General features: G+C 53.0%; 1 protein-coding gene across 12 annotated transcripts in view; it reads left to right on the forward strand.

Moving 5' to 3' along the window:
- The window catches only part of LOC129525307 (uncharacterized), a 179,328-nt gene that overhangs the window by 104,715 nt on the left and 48,127 nt on the right, over positions 1-26,486 (forward strand). For 7 of the 12 annotated variants that reach the window (XR_008669517.2, XM_055355129.2, XM_063693606.1 and 4 more), the window contains one exon: positions 353-519. The exons of 4 other annotated variants lie outside the window; for them this stretch is intronic. Coding sequence is in view for 6 of the 8 variants with exons in the window: in XM_055355129.2 (XP_055211104.1) it covers positions 353-519 (167 nt within the window). In the remaining 2 variants the exon portion in view is untranslated. Of the gene's footprint in view, positions 1-352; positions 581-26,486 lie in introns of those variants that run through there. One more of the 12 variants, XR_010129210.1, reaches the window with a different exon arrangement.

The raw sequence follows: 26,486 nt of genomic DNA on the forward strand, positions 1-26,486 counted from the left end.
TGGTTAAGGCTTCCTTCCGGGAGTTGCTCTTTCCATAAATCATGGTAAGGAGGTTGTGCCCTCAGAAGCTGAGCCCACCCCGGCCCTCCTGGGCATGTGGAGAGCAAAGCCTCCTCTGCTGAGGAGTGAAGCCAGTTCCCTCAGGGCTGAGGGAGGACTGGAGAGATGCATGTTTTAGAGCAAGGGCGTAGTCTGTCCCTTTGGGCTTCTCAGAAGGCCATGATCACAGTGGCTGTTTTCTGGCCCCTGGGTCTCCCCTTGAGCTGAGGAGGAGGAGATGTGTCCACCTGGTTAGGTTTGGAGATTCACGGCTTGGTCCCTGGATTTTTGAGGGTCTTATTTATTTTCTCAGGCCAAGTTCCCACCTGGTGGGAAGCACTGTGCAGGTTCATGGGGATGCAGCCCTGCACAGCCCAGACTGGACTCCTTCCCCATGGAGCTCACAACACACGGGAGCGGCAGAGAGATCCAAGCACACAGAAAAACACACGAAGATTCAGCCTTATCATCTTGTGCAAAGTGAGTTCCACATAATTCAATTATAAAATGAGAGATTGTGTTTCTGTGAGCTTCATAAAAATGAATTATTTCTCTGTCACAAAAAGTAAAGACAGTACAAACGACACTGTGCATCATAGTCCTTACACCGAATTGAGAACATCTCAAATGGTCCTGAGGCCACCACTTTCTGGACACCGCATCACCTCTCCGAAGACATGAGCTAGGGCTTTGCCTCATGTAGACCAGGACTGGATGCTGGCTATGGGAACAGCATGTGCAAAGGCCTGGAGCCCCATCTGTGTCTAGCCTGATGGGTGCCGGGTGAGGATGCCAGGACCACGAGCATCTCCTGGGCAAGGCTGCTCTTCCCGGGTAGCCCCAGCACCCAGCCTGGTGTCAACACACAGTAGGGCTCACAGGTATTTCCAGACTGACGGAAGCTCTAAGGGGAGGTGCTCAGGGCCCAGGAGGCAGGGCTGGCCTGGGAAACATCACTGCACTCCTTCCTGGCAGCATCTTCCTTTGTGCCTTGGCAGATGTTCCAGGAAAGCTGGCCCACGCCCTTCCCGCAAGCCTTAAGACGGCTGCCTTTTGCCTGCATTTAAATGCAGTGTCCCAAATGTCAGTTGGCCACTGACTCATAAGCTTTCTGAGGCCACACATGCCTTTGAAATGCTTCAGAGAGCACTTCTTACAGAAAATCCATATACTGCACCCACCCAATTAGATATGGAGTGTTCTGGGGTCCTCTCCGCTGGCCTGCCTGCGAGGCGGCCCATTTGTAGAGCTCAGAGACCCCGGCTCCCACCCCGCCTTGCCCCTCTCCCTCCAGACTCTCTGATGCCTGCAGCGTCAGGTGTCCCAGCCTCCCCTGGGAGATCTCCCGACCAGGCTCTGCCTCTCTCCTGTGCCCACAGCTGGGCCGGGGACAGCCTGTTCCCAGCAGACAGTCAGACTAGCCCCACTTGATAACTCAGACTCCTAGACCCCAAACCTGAGGGGCTGCTGTGATGGCCCCCCCAGTAGCTCTCCCTGTCCCTCCCTGGCTCTTCCTCCTCTGAGAGGCCTGGGAAGGTTCAGAGGCTCCAGATGCTGGAACACCCGTTTCCCTGCAGAGGCTCAGCCAGCCCTGCTCTTCCCTTCTCTGTGATCCCTGTGGTCCCACCCAGCTTGCTGGCTTCTAATGTCACGAATGCCTCTGCTTTCACTCCATCTCCCATCTTTGCTTTCTAGTCTGCACTGATCATGACATTTCCACCATCTCTTGCTAGAACCCTGGACTCCCTTACCCCTCTGCCTTGCTCCTGCCCGGTGAACCCCTAGCCCTAGATGGCCCCAAGACAGTGTCCTCCCCAGCAACAAGTCTGGCTGTTTTCCCTGCACTTCTCTCCCCCTCCACTGTGCTCCCACGTCCCCTTTCCTCCCTCACTCCCAGGCTGTCTTCCATTTCCCAGGGACTAAGGGAGGTGAGAGGGACAGTGGCACTCTGAAAAAAGATCAGAGGCAGCAGGGGGCCGGGGGAGGAAGAGACTCTGAAAGTGAGCAGTACTAAGCCGTACTCAGCAGGACTCAGGGTACTCAGTTGTATTCAGCAGGACTCAGGGTGCCCAGCATACCCAGCGGGTCTCAGGGTTCTCGGCTGTACCCAGCAGGTCTCAGGGTTCTCGGCTGTACCCAGCAGGTCTCAGGGTTCTCGGCTGTACCCAGCAGGTCTCAGGGTTCTCGGCTGTACCCAGCAGGTCTCAGGGTTCTCGGCTGTACCCAGCAGGTCTCAGGGTTCTCGGCTGTACCCAGCAGGTCTCAGGGTTCTCGGCTGTACCCAGCAGGTCTCAGGGTTCTCGGCTGTACCCAGCAGGTCTCAGGGTTCTCGGCTGTACCCAGCAGGTCTCAGGGTTCTCGGCTGTACCAAGCAGGTCTCAAGGTTCTCGGCTATACCAAGCTGGTCTCAGGGTTCTTGGCTGTACCCGGCAGGTCTCAGGGTGCCCGGGTGTACCCGGCAGGACTCAGGGCACCCGGCCATACCCGGCGGTACTTTAGAAATACTCAGTAGTACTTAGGGTGCTCTAGTGTGGACTTTGTCCCCCCAGTGCCTTGGGCTGAATTGGGTCCTCACAAAATTCACATATTGAAGTCCCAACCCCCAGCCAGGACATCAGAATATGATGGTACAGTTAACCCTTGAACAACAAGGGGTCAAGGGCACCGACCCCCTCGTAGTCAAGACTCACATATGACTTTTGACTCCCCCCAAACTTAACTACAAATAGCCTACTGTCGCCTGGAAGCCTTACCAATGACAAACAGTTGAACACATATTATGTGTGCTGTATGTATTATGTACTGTATTCCTACAACAAAGTAAGCTAAAGAAAATGTTATTAAAAGAAACAAAAGGAAGAGAAAATCTATGTATTAGTCATTAAGTGGAAGTAGATCCTCATCAAGGTCTCCATCCTCCCCGTCTTCATGCTGAGTAGGCTGTGGAGGGTGGGGGTGGGTCTTGCTGTCTCAGAGGCAGAAGAAAATCCGCATGTAAGTGGACTCACAAAGTTCAAACACATGTTGTTTCATAATCGCCTGTATTTGCAGACAGGGCCTTTACCGAGGTAATTAGGTTACCATGAGGCCATATGGGTGGGCCTTCATCCAATATGACCAGTGTTCTTATGAGAAGGGAAATGAGGGCATAGATTTGCACAGAGGACAGTCTGGGTGAAGGCGCAGGGGAAGGCGCTTCTGCAAGGCAAGGAGAGAGGCCTCAGAAGGAACCAGTCGCGAGGATGCCTTGATGTCGGACTTAACTTCCAGCCTCCAGAACTGTGAGGACATTTTTGGTGAGGCCTCCCAGTCAGTGGCGCTGTGAGCTGGAAGAAACCTTGGAGGTCATCTCATGATCCATCCACTTCTGTTTACTGATGGGGAGATGAGGCCAAGAGCAGGAGTGCAGGGCCACAAAACGGGTCAAAGACAGCGCTCCCAGGCCAAGGATGGCTTCTTAGCCTGGCAGATGCCAGGACTGAGGTGCTGGAACAAGAGAAGCTGGGGGAGAGACAGGTGGGGTGCAGGTGGGAGGAGGGGGCACCCTGTCCTGGGGCAGGGCAGGTACAGTGTGCTCAGGGGAGGAGAAATCTGAGGGAGCGCCGTTCGAGCTGCCCACATGTGCGTGTGTGCGTGTGCGTGTGCACAAGTGCGTGCTGGTGGTGTCGGGAGGGAAGGCAGGGAACAAGCGTTGTCTCTGCCTCCAGGAAGATGTGGTTGGCGGGGGTGGAAAGTGGCCTCTGGAGGTTTGACCAAGTTGCCTCCGGTGGCTCGTGTCTGTAATCCCAGCACTTTGGGAGGCCGAGGTGGGAGGATTGCTTGAGCCTAGGAGTTCAAGACCAGACTGAGCAATATAATGAGACCCTGTCTCTACAAAAAAATTAAAAATTAGCCAAGTGTTGTGGCACACGCCTGTGGTCTCAACTACTTGGAAGGCTGAAGTGGGAGGATTGCTTGAACTTTGGAAGTGGAAGGAGGTTGCAGTGAGCCGAGATGGCGCCACTGCATTCCAGCCTGGGTGCGAGCCTGTACTTCAGCCTGCACTCCAGCCTGGGCAAGACCCGACCCCCCACCCATGCCAAAAAAAAGACTACTCTGGCTGCAGTGTGGAGGGCACCAGTAAAAACAGAGCAGCACCACTCTCAGCCTCATCTCATCTCCCTGAGCCACGCTTCACATGGAGGCGAAGGGTGATGGCAGCATGGCTCAGGGAGGTGAGATGGGGCTGAGTGGTGCTAGGATCCGAGATCCAGGGTGAGGGCAGAGTGAGCAGGAGGGGGAGGCTGATTGAATTGGGTGCAGTGGAGGCTGGTGAGGGCCACTGACAGCAGGCGGATGGACTAGTCTGGAACCCAGAAGAAAGATCTGGGCAAGGACTTAATTTGAGAATTAAGGCTAGGTTATAGGAGCACATGTGGCTAAGGGAATATATGCAGAGGAAAAAGAGAAGAGGCCTGAAATGGAACCCCTAGAAACACCTACATTTATAGGATAGCCTTTAGAGAAGGAGCCTCTCTGAGTTTTCTCATCTGTAAAATGGGTATAACTATGCAGGCCGTTGTAAGGATTAGAGAAGCTGATGTATATAGTGTTGGTGCTCCACTGATGGGACAGTCACATGCCACTGAATGTCAGGGACACATTCTGAGAAATGCATTATAAGACTATTTCTTCATTGTGGGGACATCGTAGACTGTGTTCACACAAGCCTAGGTGGTACAGCCTGCTTCGCACCTAGGCCACATGATAGAGCCTGTTGTTTCTAGGATACACACCTGTACAGCATGTGACTGTACTGAACAGTGTAGGTGACTGTAACACAATGGCAAATATTTGGGCATCTAAACACAGAAAAGGTAGAGCAAAAATACGGTATTATAATCCGATGAGATCACCACCCTATGATGTGCACGACTGCGTTTGTAACTATGACATGGTCCGCATCGCTCTTCCTCCTGTGCTACATTGGCTGTTCCAGAGCTATAGCCTGAGGACTGGGCTTCATTGCTGAATGCAGTCCTGTATCCAGACATTTGGTTCTGTTAATGCAGCCCAAAGCTGCACTTGGCTGCTGCTGAGCATGGGGTCAGCCAAGACCCCTGGATCTATGTGAAGCACGCCTTGCACCCAAGAACCCATGAGGCCCTCGTCATGGACCAGGCCCTGTGGCAGGAGCTAAGGGCAATTCTCAGACCTAGAATCCTCACTTGCCTTTTTCAGGCAAAGACAGGGAATTGATGGGCATCCCGAGCCTTCGTCCTTCAGTGCTCTGGGAGCCCAGGCAGCTGTCAGGAAAGGGACAAGGCCAGGGACTGGGAATGTGGAGGGAAGGGACAGGTTTGAGGAGATCCTGGGTGATGAGAGAGGGACTCTCCAGGCTAGGGCATAGATGCTCTGGGTCCCTCTATCCCAGCCTCTTACATCTCTCAGTGAAGCCGTGTCCACTGCCCATGACAGGGAATCTGGCTGTAACCATCTTTTGGAAGCTGGATGCCGGGCTAGTGGCAGTGGTTGGAGCAATGCTACCTCCTAGTGGTCTGATCTGCAAGTGCAGTCAATGGATGTGCTAGAGATCTCAGAGCTGCCCTCTGAGACCCCCACCCCACCTCTCCTGGGGTCACAGACTGCCTTTTGGTCAGCCTGTCTTAGTCTTGTCTGTAGCCACCTGTCAGCCTGCCTCCAGCTGTTTTTACCTCAGCATGTCCCTTCCGTTCTGGCTCATGTTAGCCGTTGCTCTGTGGCGTATCTCTCTTACTCTGTCTGCCCTGCTGGCTTGGGCTGTCCGTTCCTCCATGTCTCATTCCATCAGTTTTCACCTCACCCTCTGCTGGGCCCTGGCTCTGTATTCTGCTTCTCACTTGTTTTGGACTTCTCCCTGCCCCCTATACCCCGTCCCTGTGTCCCCGAGCTGGGGTCATGCCTGGGGTCATGTCTGCCCTCTTCTTAACATTGAAGCTGGTTCTTGAGAAATACAGAGGCTTTTCTGCTTTTTCCAGGATGAGTCAGGAACTCCTGGAGTGAGAAGGGCTCAGGCCTCACCCAGCAGTGACCTCAGAGAGGGTGTGCAAGGTCAGAGGAGCCTCCAGCTGAGCTCAGCACTGTGACAAGAGACTTTCCAAAATACGCTTAAGGGTCTGGCCAGGGCTGGACATGCTCCAGCAGGTGTCAGGGAAGAAGAATGAGCAAGCTGGCTGAGTCTGAGCCTGGCCCTGCCTAATGTTGTCTCCTCCCTGAAGCCTCCCCTCCCTTCTGTGCTACCACAGCTCTTAGGTCTGTGGCGTCCCATCCTGAAGCCACTGGTGCCATGTGATGGTTTGCATTTCAATTAATTAAAATTACATGAAATGAAAGACTCAGTTCCTCAGTCACACTAGCCACATTTCAGATGCTGAATGTCCACACATGGCTAATGGCTGTTGACCATATTGAGTAGCACAGAAGAGAACATTAGCTGCATCACGGAAAGTTCCATTAGTCAGCACCGTCTTAGAATAATCTTTGGAAAACATCCCTTTCTTCTTATACTTTCCTACCCTCAGAGGGAGGATAGGATCATAATGTGTCCATCTCAGGATCCCTAGGGTCCAGAATGTCAGGTTATATACATTTGTTGGCTGGTTGGCTAGACGGATATATGGATGGATGGATGGATGGATGGATGGATGGATGGGTGAAGGGAGGGAGGGAGAGAGGGATGGTATATGGGTGGATAGATGGGTGGGTAGATAAATAGATGGATGATGGATGGATGGATATATAGATGAATAGATGGGTGGTGGGTGGGTGGGTGGAAAGATGGGTAGGCAGACGAATAGATGGATGAATGATGGATAGTGGGTGGGTGGAAAGATGGGTAGGTAGACGAATAGATGGATGAATGATGGATAATGGATGGATATAATAGATGGATGGATATATAGGTGGATGAGTGGGTGGATGGGTGGGTGGATATACGGATGGATGGATGGGTGGATGGGTGGATGGTTGGATAAATGAATGGATAGATGGATGGATGAGTGGATGGATGGATGGGTGGGTGGCTGGACATGTGGCTGAGTAGATGAATGGATGGATGGATATATGGATGGATGGATGGATAGATGGAAGCTTGAATTCCCAAACTTCTATGCCATGGAAGTCCCAGGGGGACCAAGGAAGTGGGCAGAGTTGCCTCTGAACTGGCCAGGTGAGCTGGTCTGTGGAGATGTTGCTCTGCTCCAGGTTCTGCAAATGAACAGAGGGGCTTTGATGACCCTCAGCCTGAAAACTTGAACTTGTGAGTAGCTCTCAGGGGACTTAGAGCTACAAGAGCTTGAGGGTTTCTGCAGGTAAAGCGAAGGACTGAAGGGTCAGCTGTGGAGACTTCCTGTTTCAGGGCGAGCACCTAGCTGTGTCTAGGGTGGAAGTAGCCAAGGTGGCTGGGAATGGATGAGCTGGAGGAAGGGTAGCCAGATCCAGGCCTCAGGGATGGGCTATCTGGGCTCACCCTTCTGCAGCTTGAACCCCAAGGAGTGGGGCCAGGTTCTGGGAGAGGGATGGGGCAGCTGCAAGGCTTGAGTCCAGCTCAGTCAAGGGCAGACAGGAGTTGAGGCCAACCTGGGAGGAACCCTTCCCAACACAAACCGTTACCAGCAGCTGGACCTGGACAGCCAGGGCGGTAGTGGTCTGATCCAGAGCAGGAGTCTGATCCAGCAGGAGCAGGTGCTCAGTGGCAGCCTCTGTTCTATCCCCGTGGGCTGCTCTCCACTCAGTACTCCGGAAGGCTCCTGAGCAAACTTGCTGTCTTGTTTGGACTGCTCTAAAGGGGAAAGGATCTGCTCATCCCTGGGCGGGAGAGAGGGTGGTGCAGGCCACAGTTAATTCAACAGACACTTGCTGAGCACTCACTGGCTGCCAGGCGTGTGTCAGCGCAGGGGGTCTGTGTTGAGGATGCCACAGTCTTGCCCTGGAGAGTACCTGACCCTAGCAGACGTCATGTGACCCAGAGCCACAGAAGAGCAGAGGAAGGAATGAAGAGGGCGGGACTGTGGCTTCGCAGGGGCACGGCTTGCAGAGGCCAGTGTGCCGATTCTGCAGCCTCACTGTGCAGGTTCCACTTACAGATAGATGGTAGTAGCATCACGGGCAAATTACTTGGCCTTTTGTGACTCCTATTTGTTTGTTTGTGTTTTTGAAATCTACAATGCAGGATAGTAAAGTAATAGTGTGGAACCCATAGAGCTGTTGTGAGTTCATTCATGAGAAGTGTTCAGAATGGTGCCTGGTACACAGCAAGCATTATATAAATCCATGCTATTAGCATTACAGAGCTACCTCTCTCAGCTTTGGTTCTACTGGATTGATCAGACACCTTCTTCCCCAGGGAGGTAGCTGGAGGGGAGCAGTGGTGGCGTGAGGGGAGGAGAAAAAGTGGAGGTTTGGGTGCTGCAAGTGTTCCTGCTTTTCTGAACCTCATCCCTTGTCTGGGGGTGAAGAGAGGTGGGCAAAGGGAAAGCCCAGGTGTCAGGACCCGCCATGATCTCCAGGGACCAATGCACAGCATTGTCTGGGCTAGGGAGGATGCTGGCCTTCCAGGGTCTTCTAGTCCAGAGAGGGAAAGAAGCGCAAGAGGGCACAATGAGTTCTTTCCTTTTTATTTATTTTATTTTATTTTATTTTTTAGAAAGGGTCTCCTTCTGTTGCCCAGGTTGGAATGCAGTGGTGTGATCACAGCTCACAGCAGCCTCAAACTCTTGGGTTCAAGCGATCCTCCTGCCTCAGCCTCCCAAAGTGCTGGGATTACAGGCATGTGCCACTGAGCTCAGCCTTCTTTCCTTTTTAAATTTCCAAAGCATATATGCTCCATGTTACATGTTCAAAAAGCATAGTTCAAAAAACATAAAAAGCACGAAATGAAAGCCTCCCTCTGAAATCCCTTCTGCCTCATCAACCCCCCTCAACCCTTCCCGCAAAACCTAGTTCTTGAGATTAAACACCATTAATAATTTACAGCGCATCCTTTCCAGGCCTTATGTATATTTTAATAATCTAAACACACACATGCATACATAACATTTTGTATAAAAAGAAAGGAAAGAAAATTTATATAATATTACACACATTATTCTGCAACCTGATTTTCCACTCAAGATATGCGATGGAAATCCTTTCATGTTAGTACGTCTGGACCACTTCATGGCTTTTACTGCTTCAGAGTATTCTATCGTGTGGATGTATTATAATTTTTAAAAACCACTTACCCAGTAATGGACACTTAGGTGGTTTCCCATCTTTTGATATTGCTAACAATTCTGCTGTGAGCATCCCTGCATATGCAGCTGTGTCTGCACGCAAGTGTTTCTGAGACTGAATTCCCCAAGAGGAATTGCAGAGTGACAGGGAATGTGCATTTTAAAAGGTGATGGGTAGTAGGTAGGCATATTTTTAGGGTTTGTATCAAACTCCCATGGGAACCCCTGTATGTCCAGAGAGTGGGCAAACCGTGTTATGTGGGGAGCACAATGCTGGTGACCCAGGTCTCCACACTCTCAGGCTGTTGGGCCCACTCGACATGGGACCACTGACCCCTGCCTCCCAGCACATATTTATTGCACCTTTGCTTCCTTCCCGTGGGCCTGATGCTGCCTGGGAATCCTCCTGAATCTCCATAGCCCGTTCATTTCCTCTTGCGGTGACATATCTGTTCTGTGCCTGTGCTCTTCCCTGGAGCCTCCATTTCTACTCTTAGCTGATGATGTCACTTCCTGTCTCACTGAGAAAATAGAAGCCACTGGGAGAGAATGTCCATGGTCCCCACCCCCACACCACACACCTGCTTGCATCTGCCTGGGTCTTCTGCTTCCTTCCTGGGCTGAGGCAACCCCTCCACTCTGTATGACCAGATCTTCAAAAAAATATTATTATTAAGATATAACTCATACTCCATGAAATTCACCCCTTTAAAGTGTACAATTTAGTGCTTTTTAGCGTGTTCACAGAGTTGTGTAACATTTACTGCCACCTAATTCCAGAACATTTTCATCCCCACGGGAAACCCCGTTCCCATTAGCAGTCAGTCCCCATTCCCCCTCCCTGGTCCTTGGAGACCACCGATCTATGCTGTCTCTGAAGAAATCTAGTCTCTCCAGACTCACCTATTCTAGACATTTCATATAAATGGAGTCACACACCATGTGGTCTTTCGCTACTGGCTTCTTTCACTTGGCATTTTGTACTCACGGCTCATCCATGTTGTAGCCTGTATCAGAACTTTGTTCTTTTTTATGGCTGAATAATATTCCACTGGTCAGTTGATAGACATTGGTGTGGTTTCTACTTTTTGCTCTTACAGACAATGTTGTTATGAATATTTGTGTGCACGTTTTTGTGTGGTTGTATGTTTCTGGTTCTCTTAGGTACATACTTAGGAGTAGAATTGCTGGGTCATATGGTAACTGCAGGTTTAACTTTTAGAAGAACTGCCAAACTGTTATCCAAAGTGGCTGTATCATTTTACATTCCCACCAGCAGGGCCTGGGGGTTCCAGTTTCTCCCCATTCTTGTGATTGCCTGGCGTTCCATTCTAGCCCTCTGGGGGCTGTGAAGTGCATCTCCTCTGGAAGCACAGTCAGATCTTCTCATCTGCTTGAGGACAGCACTCTCATATTTCTCCCTGACCTCTCCTTCAATACATTTTTCCCTTTGTACCCCAATCACCCGTCAGCATGGAGGCAAGCTCGTATTTTTTCCCGCCTTAAAAAAACTCTCTTGACTCACGGCCCCTCCAGCTAGCTCCCCATCTCTCTTCTCTCTTTTACAGCAAAACCCCACAAAAGAATTGTCTCAACTTGTCTCTGATTTCTCTCTTTTCATTCTCCTTTGAACATACTCTTGTCAGACTTTTGTCCCCACTCTGACCACAATCAAGGTCACCGGTGACCTCTACATTGCTAACCCCAGGGGACCTTTCTCAGCCCTGACTTAAGGATCAGTGGCTTTTTACGTGGTTGGTCGCTTCCTCCTCTTTTCTGACTTGGGTTCCTGGGAGCCCCCCTTCCTGGTGTCCTTTTTGCTGGCTCCTCCTTCTCATTCTCCCCAATTCTTCAACATCTTCCTGATCTGGAAATGTCAGAGGGCCCTGGGGCTCTCTCCTTGGTCCCTTTGCTCTGCTTTCAGAGTGTCTGATATCTCATCTGGTCTCACTCTAAATGTCACCCAAGTGCTGATGACTTGCGGATTGTAGCTCTAGGCAGGGCCTCTCCTCTGAGCTCCACACTCATTTATCAACAGCCCCGTGACATTTCCCCTGGCAACTCTGACCGTCAATTCCCAAACGGAACTCCTGACTTCTCCCATTGAGCCTCAGCAAAAGACAGTACTGGGACAGCTTCTTTCTCGACCTAAGGCCAAGGCCTTGGCATCGTCCTTGACTCCTCTCTCTCTTACACCTGGGAGAATCCTGCCATTTTCACCTCCCCACTGTCTTTGCTACCCCAGGGCCAAGGTGCTTGGAGGTTGCAGTGGATTCCTAACTGATGTCTGTTTCCACCCTTGACCCCACGGTCTGTTCTCAACACAGTGCCCAGAGAGATCCTCTTAAAACACAAGCTAGTTACGCCATCCCCCTGCTCAGAGCCTGGCCATGAAGCCCCATGTCGTGGAGGCAAAGCCCTCACCATGGCCCACAGGGTCCTTCAGGGTCTGCCCCCACCCCTGCCCTCTCCAGCCTCCACATAATCCTCAGGGCCTTTTTCTGTTCTTCAGACCCTCCAGGCAGGCCTTGGGCCTTCGCACTTGCTGTGCCTGCTCTCTGGGATGCCCTAGCTCAGGAGTCTGCTCAACTCTCTCCTCGTCTCCTCCCAGGCTTTACGCAAATGTCACTGCCTGGGTGAGACAGTGTCTGGCCACTTTGTGTAAAACCACAGCCTCCCTGACACTACTCACTGCTTCCGGCTTTATTTTTCTCCTGGGTTCTTATCCCTCTAATACACCGTCTGTTTTACGTGTTGACCTTACTTATGCATTACCTCTTTCCCCCATTAGGATGTAATCTCTGCAAGGGCAGGGCTTTTAGTCTGTTTCTTCACTACTGTATACCCAACCTCTAACATCACTCCTGTCCCAAGGGAGGTGCTGAGTCAATATTTGCTGGATGCCTGATTCAAGGCCTGCGGTCTGGAAGTTCTCTGATGGTGGAGCGGCCCCTACGGCCACGCCGCGGTCGGCCAGGAGGTGGCGCTGTGACTGCAGAAATGGCGGGCTCCGGCTGCCCGGCCTCTTCTCAGGAATGCACCTGGGACTTCCCGCTTCGGAGGCAACGCGCTGCGGGTGGGGGGCGCGGAGGTACGGCCGTGTGCGCCCCCAGGTCAACCTGCTGCCTTTCTCATCTCTGGCAGGACTCCGGGGAACCTGTGCTTATTTCTGGGCTGGTGAGGGTCACCAACACCACCCTGATCCCAGGCCCGGTGACGTCTGTCCGGGGCAGCCGCTGGAAGCCGAGTGGATTTGGTTGGACGCCCGAGTCTTTCCTGGGCCCTGGGACAGGGGTGAGGTTTCCGTGCCCGCCTGCTCTTGCTCTCAGCCATGGGACCTGTCCTGCCCTGGCCTGCATCCAGCTCTGAGCCTCCTCAGCAGCCAGGAGAGGCCCTCGGCTCAGGGCTCCTCACAGCTGGCTTTTGGAGGTGCCAGCGAGGATGCTGCCATTCCTGGCCCTGCCACTTGTCGGCTGGGTGACCTTGGGCAAGTGCTGAGCCTCAGTGTTGTCATCTGTTCGATGGGAGAGACACGCCTGCCTTGATGGTAGTGGGGAAGATTAGATACTTGTAAAATCCCATTTGGTTCTGGGCAGGCGCGGAGCAGGTGCCCTCGGCCAGTGCCAGCTCCCATTGAGGCAGTGGGCAGTGCCAGGGCTGGCTGGGCGTTGGGGTCCGACCCAAGGGGCTGCCCCAGGCCCCGCATGTTCATGCATTCACTCCGACACCTGTGCAACGCGGCTCCCAAGTGCCTGGTGCTGTGTAGGGGATTGGGGGAACCATAGGGATGAAAAAGACTTTGCCCCTGCATTCCAGAAGCTGAGAACTAATGGGAGAGACGGGAATAATCCTACATGAAACAAAGTTAAATAACAAAGATGAGACAAAGCACAAGAAATGTGGGCAGGCTGCTGGTGATAAATGCCCAGCGAGCAGGACAGATAGGAAGTGCTTCCAGCCCCGCCAGAGAAGCAGTGGGCTGTGTGGTCCAGGGAGGTCACTGCCAGGCTTGGGGCCAGGAGGCAGGCAGAGGTCATGGCCGTGGCTGTGGAGGCAACCAGCCTGCAATGAGGCCCGCTGAGCCTCTTTCCCCCACTGATGTCCTCTCCCCACGGCCTGGTCTTGGGCTGGTTTCCAGAGGCTGCTCCTGACTGTGATCCAGGGTTCAGGCTTTTGAAAGGAAGGGTGGGCTGGAGGGTGTCTGCCGCCTGCCTGGGACTGGGACTGGGGCTGGCACCAGCCGAGGCCCCCTGGAATCTGACCTGGCCCTTGACCAGAGAAGGTTCCAGGGATGGTGCTGTCCATGGACATCGCAGAGCGGGAATGTGCCCTGAGCCAAGGGCACCTGGACCCACTGAGCATTGGTTGGGGTGGGGATGGGGGAGCTCGTACCACTGGGATGGGAGGTCCTCCCCTGGGAACAGGGGTCAGTTAGGACACTTCTGCTGGACTCTGAAGATGGGGAGCATGATGACGGACATCACCACCCTGCCCGCAAAGTCCTAGTGTAACTTCTGGGAAACAAAACTGCCAAGAGCCTGTGAAAGCCGCTACATCTAGGGGATGAGAAAAAATGCAGAGGTCGTGGGCACAGTTTCCTGGTGAGACCTCCAGCACCACGTCCAATCAACCTGTGGCCCACTTTCCTCCAATGCATTTTCCAGGTTATGCCCAGGCAGGAAGCTGTCAGGATCTTGGGTTAGCATGGGATGAGTCTTGGGGAGGGTGGAATGGCTCCAACACCCTCCAACCCTTCGCCTTCACAGACTTGTGGCTACCATCCCTGCCAACATCAGTGCAGTGCCCAGCCTGCAGCCAACTTCCTGTGCCAAATCTTAGACCTGCTGCCTCCACCCTTCTTCCCACCTTCCCCTCTCTTTTACCTTGGTCCTGTCAGTTTCCCCGAGGGGGAGATTGAGACAGCTGGGAAGGACCCAGGAGCCCGGGATGCTTCTCATCACCAGAGATCCTGTCCTGCCAATGCTCGCCCCTCCACGCAGCTGTCTCTGGGTCTCCTTCTGCCAGGGAAGCTGTCATCTTGGGTGGCCTGGCAGGCACTGGGCAGAGAGGCCCAGCCTGGTCCTGGAGGGTCTGCTGCCTCTGCCCCTCCCGCCTGTCTGGACTTGGTGCTCAGCTCTGCCCATGTTCTGGTGTGGCCCAGCTGCCTGCCTGGTACAGAGGACCACTGCTGGGTCTGTGGCTGGGACACACACCCTCCCTCATGGCACCCTCCCTCATGGCACAAAGCACAGCGAGCGCTCACTTAGATTAATTAATCTGCTGCCCAGCCTGCTCCTCCGACCCATTTTTTATTCATGGACAAGCAGTGCTTTCTGCTTTACCAGGACTCAGGCATCAATATTTCATCCTTGCTTCGCATGCCAGCTTCCTGCTCCCTCCCTCCCACCTCCTGCGGCTCTAGGACCCACAAGGTGCTAGGACCTGGGGCACACTGGCCACGCCTGGCTCAGCCTGGATGCCAGGAGGGCCTCTTAGGCCTCTCGACTGCCTTCCATGCACCAGAAGCCTTTCTGAGTCAGCAAGCTGAGGAAGCAAGGCAGAGTGGCTGGGCATGGAGGAGGGGGTCCCAGGAATCTGAGGGGTGCGGGGGGTCTAGTCTGGGGGAGGCTGGGGCTGGCTGGCCCAGTCCTGCCTTGGTGTTGCTGGGTTGTCAGGATCAGAGCTGAGGGCTGCGAAGTGCCAGGCACAGGTCCTGCACGGAGTCCTTCCCCTTTCCACCACGGTGTCTTGGCCAGTGTTCGTAACCCAGGTCTGTGGAGGGCCTTCTGGAGGGTCATGAGCCCTGGAAACACAAAACCAAATGTGATGTGTGTGCATGTGTGCAAGAGTGAGAGTGTGTGAGTGTGAGTGTGAGAGAGAATGGGGGTGAGGATCCTTGGCTTTCACCAAGTTCTCAGCAGGGTCTATGAGCCATAAACGGTCATAAGCCACGTGATTCTAGGCAGGCCCAGCCTCCTCTTTTTAACATGGAAGGAAGAGAATTAATGGGGTTACTCACCCAGGGAGCCCCAAGGAGTAAGTGTGCGTGGCAATATGGGCGTTATGGGGGTACAAATACACACCCTTGTGTGTGGGTGTGACTGTGTGTATGTGAGTATGAAAGCACGTGTAAATGTATGAGTGTGAATGTGAGGATGCAAAATCGTATGTGTGTGAGCATTTCGAGTGTGTGAGGGCGTGTGAGCGGCTGTGTGTGAGAGTGCGTGTGTATGACTGTGTGTGCATGTGTGAGCATGTGTGTGTGTTGTGTGGTGGCACTGGGGTCACAGACACACATTGCTGTCCTGTGCTGGAGGAGCCCAGCGCAGAGCTAATGAGGCAGTGACACCCAGGCGCTGGGGACAGGTTGGGCCTCCCTTCCCAGGCTGGCAGTGCTCACATCTCTGCGGGGGGCCTGTGGTCAGAGGGTGCCAGCTGGGCTGAGATGAAAACTAGGGAAGTGCTCTGGCCTGGGCTGTGCTGGGCAGGAGTGGGGACAGGGGTAAGGGGTGTGGGGAGGCAGCCGCAGCAAACTCCCCTTTGCGCTTAGTGTGGAAGCTTCATGAGGGCACCGTGAAGCACTGCACTCCCCGCCTTTCCTCACACCCTATTCCCCATCAGCCAGGAAGTCCTGCCGCCAACCCTCCAAATACATCCAGAGCCCAACCAAACCCGCCCTGCCTCGGTCCCTCCACGGCCCCTGCAGTCCCAGCTTAGCACGGAGGCTCCGTCTTGCCTCTGCTCCCAGGAAAGCCAGGCTCTCAACTGCCCGGAGCCCAGACTGCTGCCCTGCAACCCTCCCCACTGCCTGCACCTCGCTCAGGCGTGCCAGCCATCTCTACCGCACACGCCTGCACACCCGCACACCCACACACTCACACACCTGCACTACCTGCAGGCTCCCCCGGGACCTCTGCATTTTTCTTTCCTCACATGGCTGCCTGGCTCCCTCCCTCACCTCCTGCAAGTCTGCTGCCTGACCCTGTCCCTTTTATTTCCCTCCATGGCATGCATGACGTTCTCGCACCCCAGCCCCATCGCTCGTCTGTGTTATTGCACTGTCTTCTGCCAACACAACAAAAGCTCCCTGAGGGCAGGAATTTTTATGTTTTGTCCACTGATTCATCCTAGAGCAGTGCGCACTGGGAAGGGCTCAACACATATTGGAGGGTAAATGAATGGGTGAATGAATAAATGAATGGATGAAATTGCCCATCCCATTCCTCAGTGGCCTGTTTGGAACTACCCATGGGGGATGTATTTTTTTCCTCAGGCTTAAGGGCTAATAAAACCTTAGCTGTGTTGAAAAGCTGGTGTTCATTCATCAATGATTCGATATACTTACTGTGCACCTACTGTGTGCTGGGCACTGTCCTCGCTGCTGCTAGAGGGTAATGAACATGCAAGTAAACACCACTCCTTTCTCCCAGGGGGCGTTTGTCTCTTGGATTCTGAGGACCTTGTCACTGTTTTCCTTTCTGTGGTCACTGCCCCCATGTTCAGAGCCAATTTTCTGAAATGTTCTGAGTACAAAAACATCCCCTCTGATCTCACCTCATTATTCTATGCTTCTTCTCCCTGTGTCTTGGTTGTTTTTGACAGAAAAGGGAAATTCATGACGAGCATGTGGAGCCCTTGGTGGCCCAGTGCAGGCCTGGGGAGCTGCCGGGTTGAGGCGCTCTTGTTTCTCTCTGGAACCTCTCGGTTGCTACCTCTGCCCCTCACCTCTGTCTCTGGGTCTTTGCCACCTGCCTCCTCCTTTCCTCCCCCATGGACCTGCTTTCCCTCTCACTTGCTGAAGATGAGGCCCCACCACTCTTGCTTTGATGAAATCATCCATTTATGTGTTTAATCTTATAGTATTATATGCATTCTTTTACATGATTTCAAAATCTTTTGGCAGCAAAATATGCATAAATGACTGCTTATAGATGAATGCACGTGCACGTGTGTGTTTGGGGAGGGGGTGGCGCTGGCTCTGCCTGGAGAAGTCCCCCCTCCCCAGTACGGATGGAAGATTCCCTGGAGAAGAAGCTTGAGGTGACAGAAGTCTTGCATTACAGGGGAGGTCCCTTGCTGCTGCTGCCCCGAAAGACCCCTTGGTTAACAGTCCGTGTGACTTGCTCAGCCACAGCCTAGCATTGCTGGGTCTAGATACACTCTTGTTGACAGGTTGGTGAGCCTGTCATCTCCTGGTTAGCTCTCCCCTCCCTGGCCCCGTCAGCCAGGCTTGAACTTCCTGGTCTCATTCCCAAGTGATGTCACTGGTCCTTTTGTCCTTGGCTCCCTGTGACTGTCCAGTGGCTGGGGTGACCCTGCAATCTGAAGCTTGGTGCCAGGAAAAGGGATGGATGGGGGTAAGGGAAACAAGGGCAACTGGCACAGAGAGCCAGAGATGGGACACACTCAAGAGGGAGATTGGGAGGCTCCGGGGTGGGGTGGAAGGAACCAGGAGACTAACAGCCAAGCAGCCATGTGTCCCAGGGTATCCAGTCCACACCCCCTCCTTCAGCACCACAGCCTTGAACAGCATGGACTATAGGTGTTATGTTGGGTGTCGGGGGAGAGGGGTGTGACAGACAGAGAAGGTGATTTTGACCTGAAAGTCAGGGCAGAGACATCCCCATCCTCCCTGTGGGTCCTGGGTCTGGGGTTCTTATTCTGACAATTAGCCCCCCCATTTATTCCTTGTCCCACAACTCCCACAATGTAGATTCTGGTTCAGGAAGAGGAGTCAGTGGGAGGAGAAGTAGCTTCCTCGGTGTCGTGGCTGAGGCTGTAAGGGGCAGAGGCTAACTAGTCACATGCCTTTGAATGCCTTAAGCAACCTCTCTGTGCCTCAGCTTTTCCATCTGCACACTGGAGATGATAACAGTACCTGTCTTAGAGGATTGTAAGTATTAAATGAGTTAACAAGAGAAAGACTTTAGCCGAGTACCTGCACATAGTTAGCCACTGCATAAGAGTGGCTAGCAAATGACAGTAATAGTGGCTAACCTGTGCAGGCTAACTGTGTGCAGGTTAGCACACAGCCTGCACAAGTTGGCCACTATTATTGTCATTTGAGGAATTCTAGAAGCTCTCCTCAACCCTGTGTCTCCTCCACACATGCACAGCCTGAAATTCCTCCTGCACTTATCTCTTGGGATGATAATTGTATTAGTCCATTTTCATACTGCTATAAAGAACTGTCCAAGACAGGGTAATTTATAATGGAAAGAGGCTTAATTGCCTCACAGTTCCGCATGGCTGGGGAGGCCTCAGGAAACTTACAATCATGGTGGAAGGTGAAGGGGAAGCAAGCACCTTCTTCACAAGATGGCAGGAAGAAGAAGCTCAGCCAAGGGGAAGAGCCCCTTATAAAACCATCAGATCTCATAAGAACTCATTATCATGATACCAGCATGGGGGAAACTGATCCCACTATTCAGTTACCTCCACCTGTTTTCTCCTTGACATGTGGGGATTACGGGGATTACAATTCAAGATGAGATTTGGGTGGGGACACAAAGCCTAACCATATCAATAGTTCTTCAAAGGCACCTTTAACAAAACTCAGACTAGTACCTGACAACACAGTGTGAACAGGGTTAAGAACAGGGATTTGAGGTCTTGGCCGCTGTGTGCCTTTAGGCAGTTCCATGGCCTCTCTGAGCTTTGATCCCTTCTCTTTAGATGAAATGACAATAGACTCTCCTGGAAGATTCCTGTGAAGACAAAATGAAATTACGCACTTAAGCACTCAGCATAGGGCATGGCACGGCATGAGTGGTCAGCAAACAGCAGCCTGCACTCTTTACAAGGCGCCTGCACCTGCATCATCCCATCTGATCCTGGCCCCAACTCTGGAGGTGGCCTCACTTCCGGGTGAGATGACTGAAGCAGAGAGAGCAGTGGCATTCTGAGCAGGGCTGGAGCTTGGGCCCCCTGACTCAGGCTGGTGCTTTCTTGAAGGGGTGACCTTCAGAGGCCTGGCACAGGTGGCATAGATGGAGCAGTAGATGTCCTGGATGTCTTGCCTCTGACCTGAGACCTGTAGGGACCTGGAGGCAATGGAGGACATTCCTGGAGGGAGAGGGGCATCAGAAGACAAAGTGAGGCTCCTACTTCACAGGTTTGCCTGACTCTCTCTAGCCACAGGCTCCCCCTGTCCCCCAAGTCTGCCCTCTCCTGCAGCTCCCCGGACCTGGCCTCTGGGCTTATGGAGCCCTGGAGTAGAGCCTGTCTGCAGGAATGGAGCCAGTGCTGCCCTAGCTGAGCTGATGCCTTCAGGCCTCTGCAGACCTCAGGAGGGAGAAAGGCTGACCAACGAGGGGGTCCGCTTTCGACTGTTCTCATTTTTTACTGAAATTGCAAGGGAGAGAGGTGGGGGAGGGGCAAGACAAGTAAAAAATAGTCTCATTTGGACTGAGCAGGGGAGAAAGCAATTTCCTTCTGAAATCTCTTCCTGATTCTTGAAGGATGTAATTTGGAAATGTCCTGGTGGCTCTGGCTGGAGTGTGGGCCAGACCACCCATAAGGCATGGAGTAGGGACCTAGGGATGGGGAGCAGGGAAGGCCAGTGGGGAAGGAGACAAAGGTCTTGCTGATGGTTTCAGCCCAAGCCTCAAGGACAGGCCAGCCAGGGGAGATGTGGTAAGAAGGACTGTCACAGCACAGAGGACAGCTGAAGAGTGAGGTGGCAGAGACTGACTTGAGAGAGGAAGAGGATCTGGGGGTCCTGATGGACCAGGGTGGGGGGGATACACTGGGGAGAATTCTAAGCCCGGCTGGGGTAGGAGGGTGGCCCAGTACCTAAGAGAGGTCCATGCTCTGGGATCTGTATCTCAGGAGATTTCATGGGGCAAAGGCAGAAATCCATCCTGAAGGACTATGCATCCTTAAGTTTCTTTGCTGGAAAGTCATCTGGGTGCTGGGCAATCTGGCGGCAACTTGGAGGCTTATTCAGAGCCTGCAGGAGAAGCAGGGCCCTGGTATGGGGTGGTAAAGGGGCACAGGGGAGGCTTGACATGCCCAGGGTTCCTCTGCTTGTCGTCCTTTGGAGTCACGCTCCAAGTTCCTCCACAGCCTCTTCTGCAGCCCTGCCACCTTCCAAGCTGCCATGGTGTGGCTCTGAGGGTCCCAGCTTGGGGAGCAGCATTGGCCCTATGAGAGGGCAGAAATGGAGACTGAGACCCACCAGCACTTTAGGGGCCTCCTTGGGACTCGTCCTTCCCTCTGACATGATGCTAACTCCATGTCCTGAAGCATCAGCTCATCACCCCAACCTTCAACTAACCCATCAACCAGCCAAGTACACCAACCAATAAGCCAAGCCACACCCCACTCACCAATCCATCAGCCACCACTCTACCTGTTACCCTACACCCTGCTATGCCACCAACTCAGCAACCTTCTAAGCAACATACCAATTCACCAACCAGATAATCTACCAACCGGCCTATTCTTCCACCATCTAACCACCCCACTAACCAGCCTATCAGCCAACTCACCAACCAACTCATTACCACGCTGTCCAATCAGGAGATAGAAGCTACACAGTGCTATGAACAGAAAGGTTTAATATAAAGAATTATTAACTATAACAGGAAATCACCCACTAAGCATGACAGGAGATCATCCAATAACCATGACAGGAGATCACCCACTCACCGTGATAGGAGATCACCCACTAACCGTGACAGGAGATCGCCCACTAACCGTGACAGGAGATCACCCACTAACCGTGACAGGAGATCGCCCACTAACCGTGACAGGAGATCACCCACTAACCGTGACAGGAGATCGCCCACTAACCGTGACAGGAGATCACCCACCAACCGTGACAGGAGATCGCCCACTAACCGTGACAGGAGATCGCCCACTAACTGTGACAGGCGATCTCCTAGTAACCATAATAGGAGATTGCCTAGTAACCATAACAGGAGATCACCTAGTAGCTATGACAGGAGATCACCCAGTAACCATGACAGGAGATCACCCACTAACCATGACAGGAGATCGCCCACTAACCATGACAGGAGATCACCCACTAACCATAACAGGAGATTGCCTAGTAACTATAACAGGGGATCGCCTAGTAGCTATGACAGGAGATCACCCAGTAACCGTGACAGGAGATCGCCTACCTAAGGAACACTTCTACCTCTAGGGCTGAGGCCGAGCATCGAAGGCAGGAAGAAACCTGGAAGCGTCTTCCTGCAACCCCAACACCCAGGGCTGAGACCCAAACCTTGTTAGAGACGGTACAGCCGAGGTGCCCTGGCTGCAGGAAAGTTTGCTGAAGTGCCGGTGTGGGTGGAACTCTCTGGCAGGCCACTCTCTGGCTGCTGCAGGAGGCTAGATGCTGCGGGACACCTCACTGAGGAGCCTGCAAGAGAAGCCCTTCCTTGTCCTGTGCTGCTCCTCCAGCACCGTCTCCTGGGAAAGCCGAACATGGAGCCAGCTGGTTAAAGAGAAATATCGACAGGGTCTAGCTCCACGATCACAGACCAGACCCTGGAGAGTACATCTGAAGCTGAGACGCAATTCAGTAATAACTGGCACACCTGTTCTCTTGCTTCCCCACCAACTCTGCAACCCACTAACCGATATGCCACTCATCCACCAACCAACCAATCAGCTAACAAGCCTACCCTTCCACCATTTCACCACCCCACCAACTGCAGTCCTCTGACCAGAATACCCATCTACCCACCTACCTGCTACCCCAGCAACGCAGTTTTCTTGAATGTTCCAGGCACTGTGCTGAGGGCAGTGAGGAATACAGCAGTGAAAGGGAAGTCTGCACCCTGAAGGAGTGACACTCATTTATTCAAATTGGGCAACATATGCAACCTATGCCTATGATTTACTGTGGGCCAACAAAACCCTGTTTCACGCAGGTGACATCCATTAAATGGACAAACAGTGGGCAGACAGCATGCTCTGAAGCTAGTGGTGGGAGAGATCACTATGGCCTGATGGTAGAGAGCAGCCTCGTGGAGGAGGGAAGTGATCTGGGCATTGAAGAATAAGCAGAGTAGAGATTCCAATTTGGAAAAGGAAAAGAAAGGCACGGGAGCAGGAATGTCTGGTATCTCTGGTGCGAAGGAGGACTCGGCACAGGGAGACTTCTGCACAAGAAGGGCTCACCATGCTGGGGGCGCCACAGGCCCCAGCTGCACGGGCCTGCAGGGAGCACACGTCCGTCTCATCCGTGACAGGCAAGAGCTATCACGCCCCTAGGAGAGGCTGAGCCTATCATCAGCTTCTTTCTCAGGCAGTGAAGGGGCTCCTCCTTTTCATCAAGGGCTAAACTACAATTTTGAAAAAAAAAAAAAAAAAAAAGGCTCACCCAGCATCAAGCAGACATCAGAAAGAACTTCCAGTCCAGACCAGCAGGAGGCTCAGGAATGCGATTCTTCCAACTGTCTGGGGTGCCTGAAATATTGACCTGCTCAGAGGCAGGGGAATATCCGCAATGACCCTTCCTCACCCTGTTGTTAAAGGGCTCCTTGTGGCCCAGGTCCACCTGCTCCCAGGCTTCCATCAGCCCAAGTGCCATTAAGTATCTCGGAATAAAAATCTGACTTCAGAATCAATTGATGGAGAGAGGTTCTCCAAACATTCGCTGGCGAAGGTAATTAAATTCCAATCGGAGAAGATGGAGCTGTGTGACGGGGCGGTGGGGGCAGCGGCTGGCGCCTGGCTGCTGAGCAATGAAATCACGGGCGTGCGCAGCCCAGAGCTGGCAGCGGCACAAAGGAAATTGGAGCAGTCAAATATTTCCCTCCTCGTTGAGTTCCATTTACATGTTTATAATAGAGGTTCTTAAGGCCCTAATGAGAAGGCTGCTCATTGCAGGCAAGAGGATGATTAAGGCTCTGCCAGACGAGATCAGGGACAGGAACAAAGGCCTGTTAATTACTACAGAGGGACAGGAGGAGCGCCAGGCTCCAGCTCGCTACTCCCCCAGAGCCTCCCAGCCTGGTGCCTTCCGGTTCGCTGAGGCTGCCTCACCTTTGCTCCCAACCCAGGTGACCTCTCGGGGCGGGCTAGATTCCCCAGAGCTGGAGTCAGGGGTTCAGGGACCATTTCCACTTTCCCTCCCTAGGGGGTGATTTCAGGCAGTACCCCTGGCACATGCAGATTTGTCCTCTGAAGGTGCCCTGTTGGGGGAAATGGCTCAGAGGAAGCCACACTGCTGAACTGCTTGGCCACCGCCTGAACCACGAGGTTCACCTGCCCACCAGGGGGGTTGCTCACTTGAGCTTCCAAGCCCTAGAGGGAGGACCACCCTGGGCGGATGACAAAGCCCCTCTTCCCAGCCTTCAGGGCATCCAAGAGACACAGTTATACCTGTGGAGACCCAGGCCAGAATTAGTGATGGATGATGTCATCTGGTACAAAGGCAGAGGGTTCTTGCCAAGTTGATTTTAAGGCCTTTCTAACAACCGGAGTTCATGGTATGGTGGAAAAAGTAAAGGTTTTGTGTCAACAGGCTTAGGGTCAGGCAGACTTGGTCTCAAATCCCAGGTATTCTGTTTGCTAATGAGGTGCCCTGGACAGGTTATTAACTTCTCTGAGCCTCAGTCTCTTCATCAGTTAAAAGGGGGTAATCTCACCTACTACACTTGGGCTGGTTTTATGATGCAATGAGATAATGTTGACTAGGTCTGGCACAAAGTAGGTGGTCAGTTCACATTGGTGACCTTGTCCCCTATTCTGAGGGGCTGGGTTGGTATGCTTTGGAAGTCCTGCCTATCTATGACCTGCAGGACATGGGGCTGAGTGTGGGCAGTATCTAATTTCCTTCAGCCTGTCGCTGCTCCGTAGCACCTCTTCTTGTGACATGGCATCTGGCAATATTGAAGGGAAAGAGGAGATTGTCTGGCCAGGGCTGGGAGGAAATCAGACTCTGTGCACTGCTTGCCCAAGTGCCCCTCACCTGTGTCCCACTCTACCTCTGAGGGCTCCAGAGATGAGGGGAAGATGCAAGGAGGGAGAGGAGAGTCATGTTTGAGGAGCTCCCTGATTTCTCTATGAGAAAGAAAAATCAGAGAAGTAAGTTATGCCATGCAAAGTGGAGTGAATCTGGTAGTCAAGAGTTGAATTTGAAGAACTTTGATTTTTAGGAAAATGGTCATCTTGTAAAGGCCCAAACCAGAGCTTTCTCAACTAGAATCCGATTTTAGGCCCAGGGGATATAGGGTCTAAGAAGAGAATGATTCTGCGGTTAACACAAAGACCCAAAGATGAGAGACCCCCAACTCCCTGGAGGATATGGTGCCATCTTGGTCTTCCAGGGGTCAGTGTTGGCAGCTGGGAACATCTCAGTGGCTTCTTGGCTTACTAAGGTGCTTCCCTTGGAGCTGTCCACGGTGCTGGCCTCAGAGCCTATCTGGCCCTGGCTGCCTGGCCACACCTACCTCTCCAGCTGGCTGTCAGGCCTGTCACCTGCAGAGCTTCTGCCCCAGCCCACAGCACTGAACCTTGCTGCAAGCCCCAGGATTTTCAGACACACCTAATGCTAAGATGCATTTTAGCTTGAGCCTTAGGGCTAACAATAACCTAGTCCCTCGAGTCCACCTTAAACAGAACTCTCACCAGAATCTAGACTTGAATCCATATCAATCTGAAGTACAGCTCGAATCATCATCCCTTCCTTAATATGAATCTTAAACCCTATTCTCATTTCTAGCCTCCAATCGAGTACTGGTCTGAAGTTCACCTCTTACCCTAACTTCAGAATGAACCTGAGCCCTAAAGACTTGATCTTGGGCAAAGGATTGGCCCATCCTCTCTTCTCTCCCTCCTTATGAATGTGGCAGAGCCTCTGTGGTGAGCGCTGTGGGTAGAGAGATGTGTCCTGTGCTGCCCCTGCTCTCCAGGAACTTGGCTGTGTGCCCCTACCGCCCTCACCATCAGACAAATTCATGTCAGTGTCAGCATTGACGATATTCTCCCAAGAGGGAAAGTCTTTAGAGAAGATGTCATCATCATTTACAAGGCAAAACATAGAGGCGGGCCATGGAGAGCTCTGAATTCTTCCCACTGTGCACCACCTGCTGAGAGGCTCTGGCTCCTGCCTCCTGCGCCTTTGGTCCACGCTGCATGCTGGTGTGGGTGGGGAGTGAAGAGTGGAGGAAACTTTCATAGGGGCAAGGCCCACCTGTCTCTGTGGAATATGATTCACATAGTTGTAGGTAGATGCTGAGGAGGCCCGGGTAGCACAGGAAGTACCAGACCCTGAGCACCTACCATTACCAGGCCCCTTGCTGACCTTCACAACACTCACTGAGCGGGGCTGAGGAAGCCGAAGGGCCTTTGTATCCATTACAAAGATAACAGGTAGAAGAGCTGGGAATGAAATACAAGTCCTCTGGCTGCTGAGTCCTAGAGGCTGGGGACGGTGAGGGGAGAGGCTTTCTAAAGGAGGTGAGGTGCAGGCGGTGGGGACACAGGCAGTGTGGGGTGCAGTGTCAGGAGGGATGAGTGGGGGTTGAGGTGAGAGGTGAGGAAGAGAGGTTGACCAAGGCTGGGAGATGCAGATGGGATGGGGATGGCCCCATGGGCTGGTCTGGACTTTCCCTGTGCCCAAGGCCAGACACTGGGGAAAGCTCAGGGAGAGAAGAGAACTTGCAAAGCGGAGTCACATTCTTCTCTCCCATGGCGGGTTCCTCCTGAGGGGCCTGCTCTTGTGAGATGACATGAAGAAGGGGAATGGGGAGAATGGCGGCCAGGAGAAGACATATGACATTCCCCAGGGTCAATGGTGCGACCCGTGTCTCTATCTACTGGCCCTCCACTCCTCCTGCGCCACTTTCTTCCTTCCCCACAGCCACCATCCTAGTCCAGGCCATGCCCGGCCACTGGCTGCAGCCTCCATTGCCTCCCTTCTCCATCCTTTGGCCCACAGCCAGAGGGACCTGCCTGAGGACCTCATGAGGACCCTCCTCCCCAAGAAGATGGGCTGCTCCCTCTTTCCTGCCAAATTCCACTTGCCTCTCCTCCTTGGCTTTCTGTCACTTGTAGCTGTGGCAAACTTGTCCTAGCTGGGACACTGATGAGGAAGGCAGTGCTGTGGATGATGATGAGGGCAGCAGGCATGATGCCAGGATGCCCTCTGACTCCTGCCTCCTCTCCAGCCGACCCCCCAGGATTTCCCAAAACCTCCCTCAGCTCCTCCAGATCCTGCCAACTGCTAGGCTCAGGCCCTCCCACAGCTTCCCGGGC

This window comes from Gorilla gorilla, chromosome 9 (assembly GCF_029281585.2).
Source record: "Gorilla gorilla gorilla isolate KB3781 chromosome 9, NHGRI_mGorGor1-v2.1_pri, whole genome shotgun sequence".
Lineage (NCBI taxonomy): Eukaryota > Metazoa > Chordata > Mammalia > Primates > Hominidae > Gorilla > Gorilla gorilla.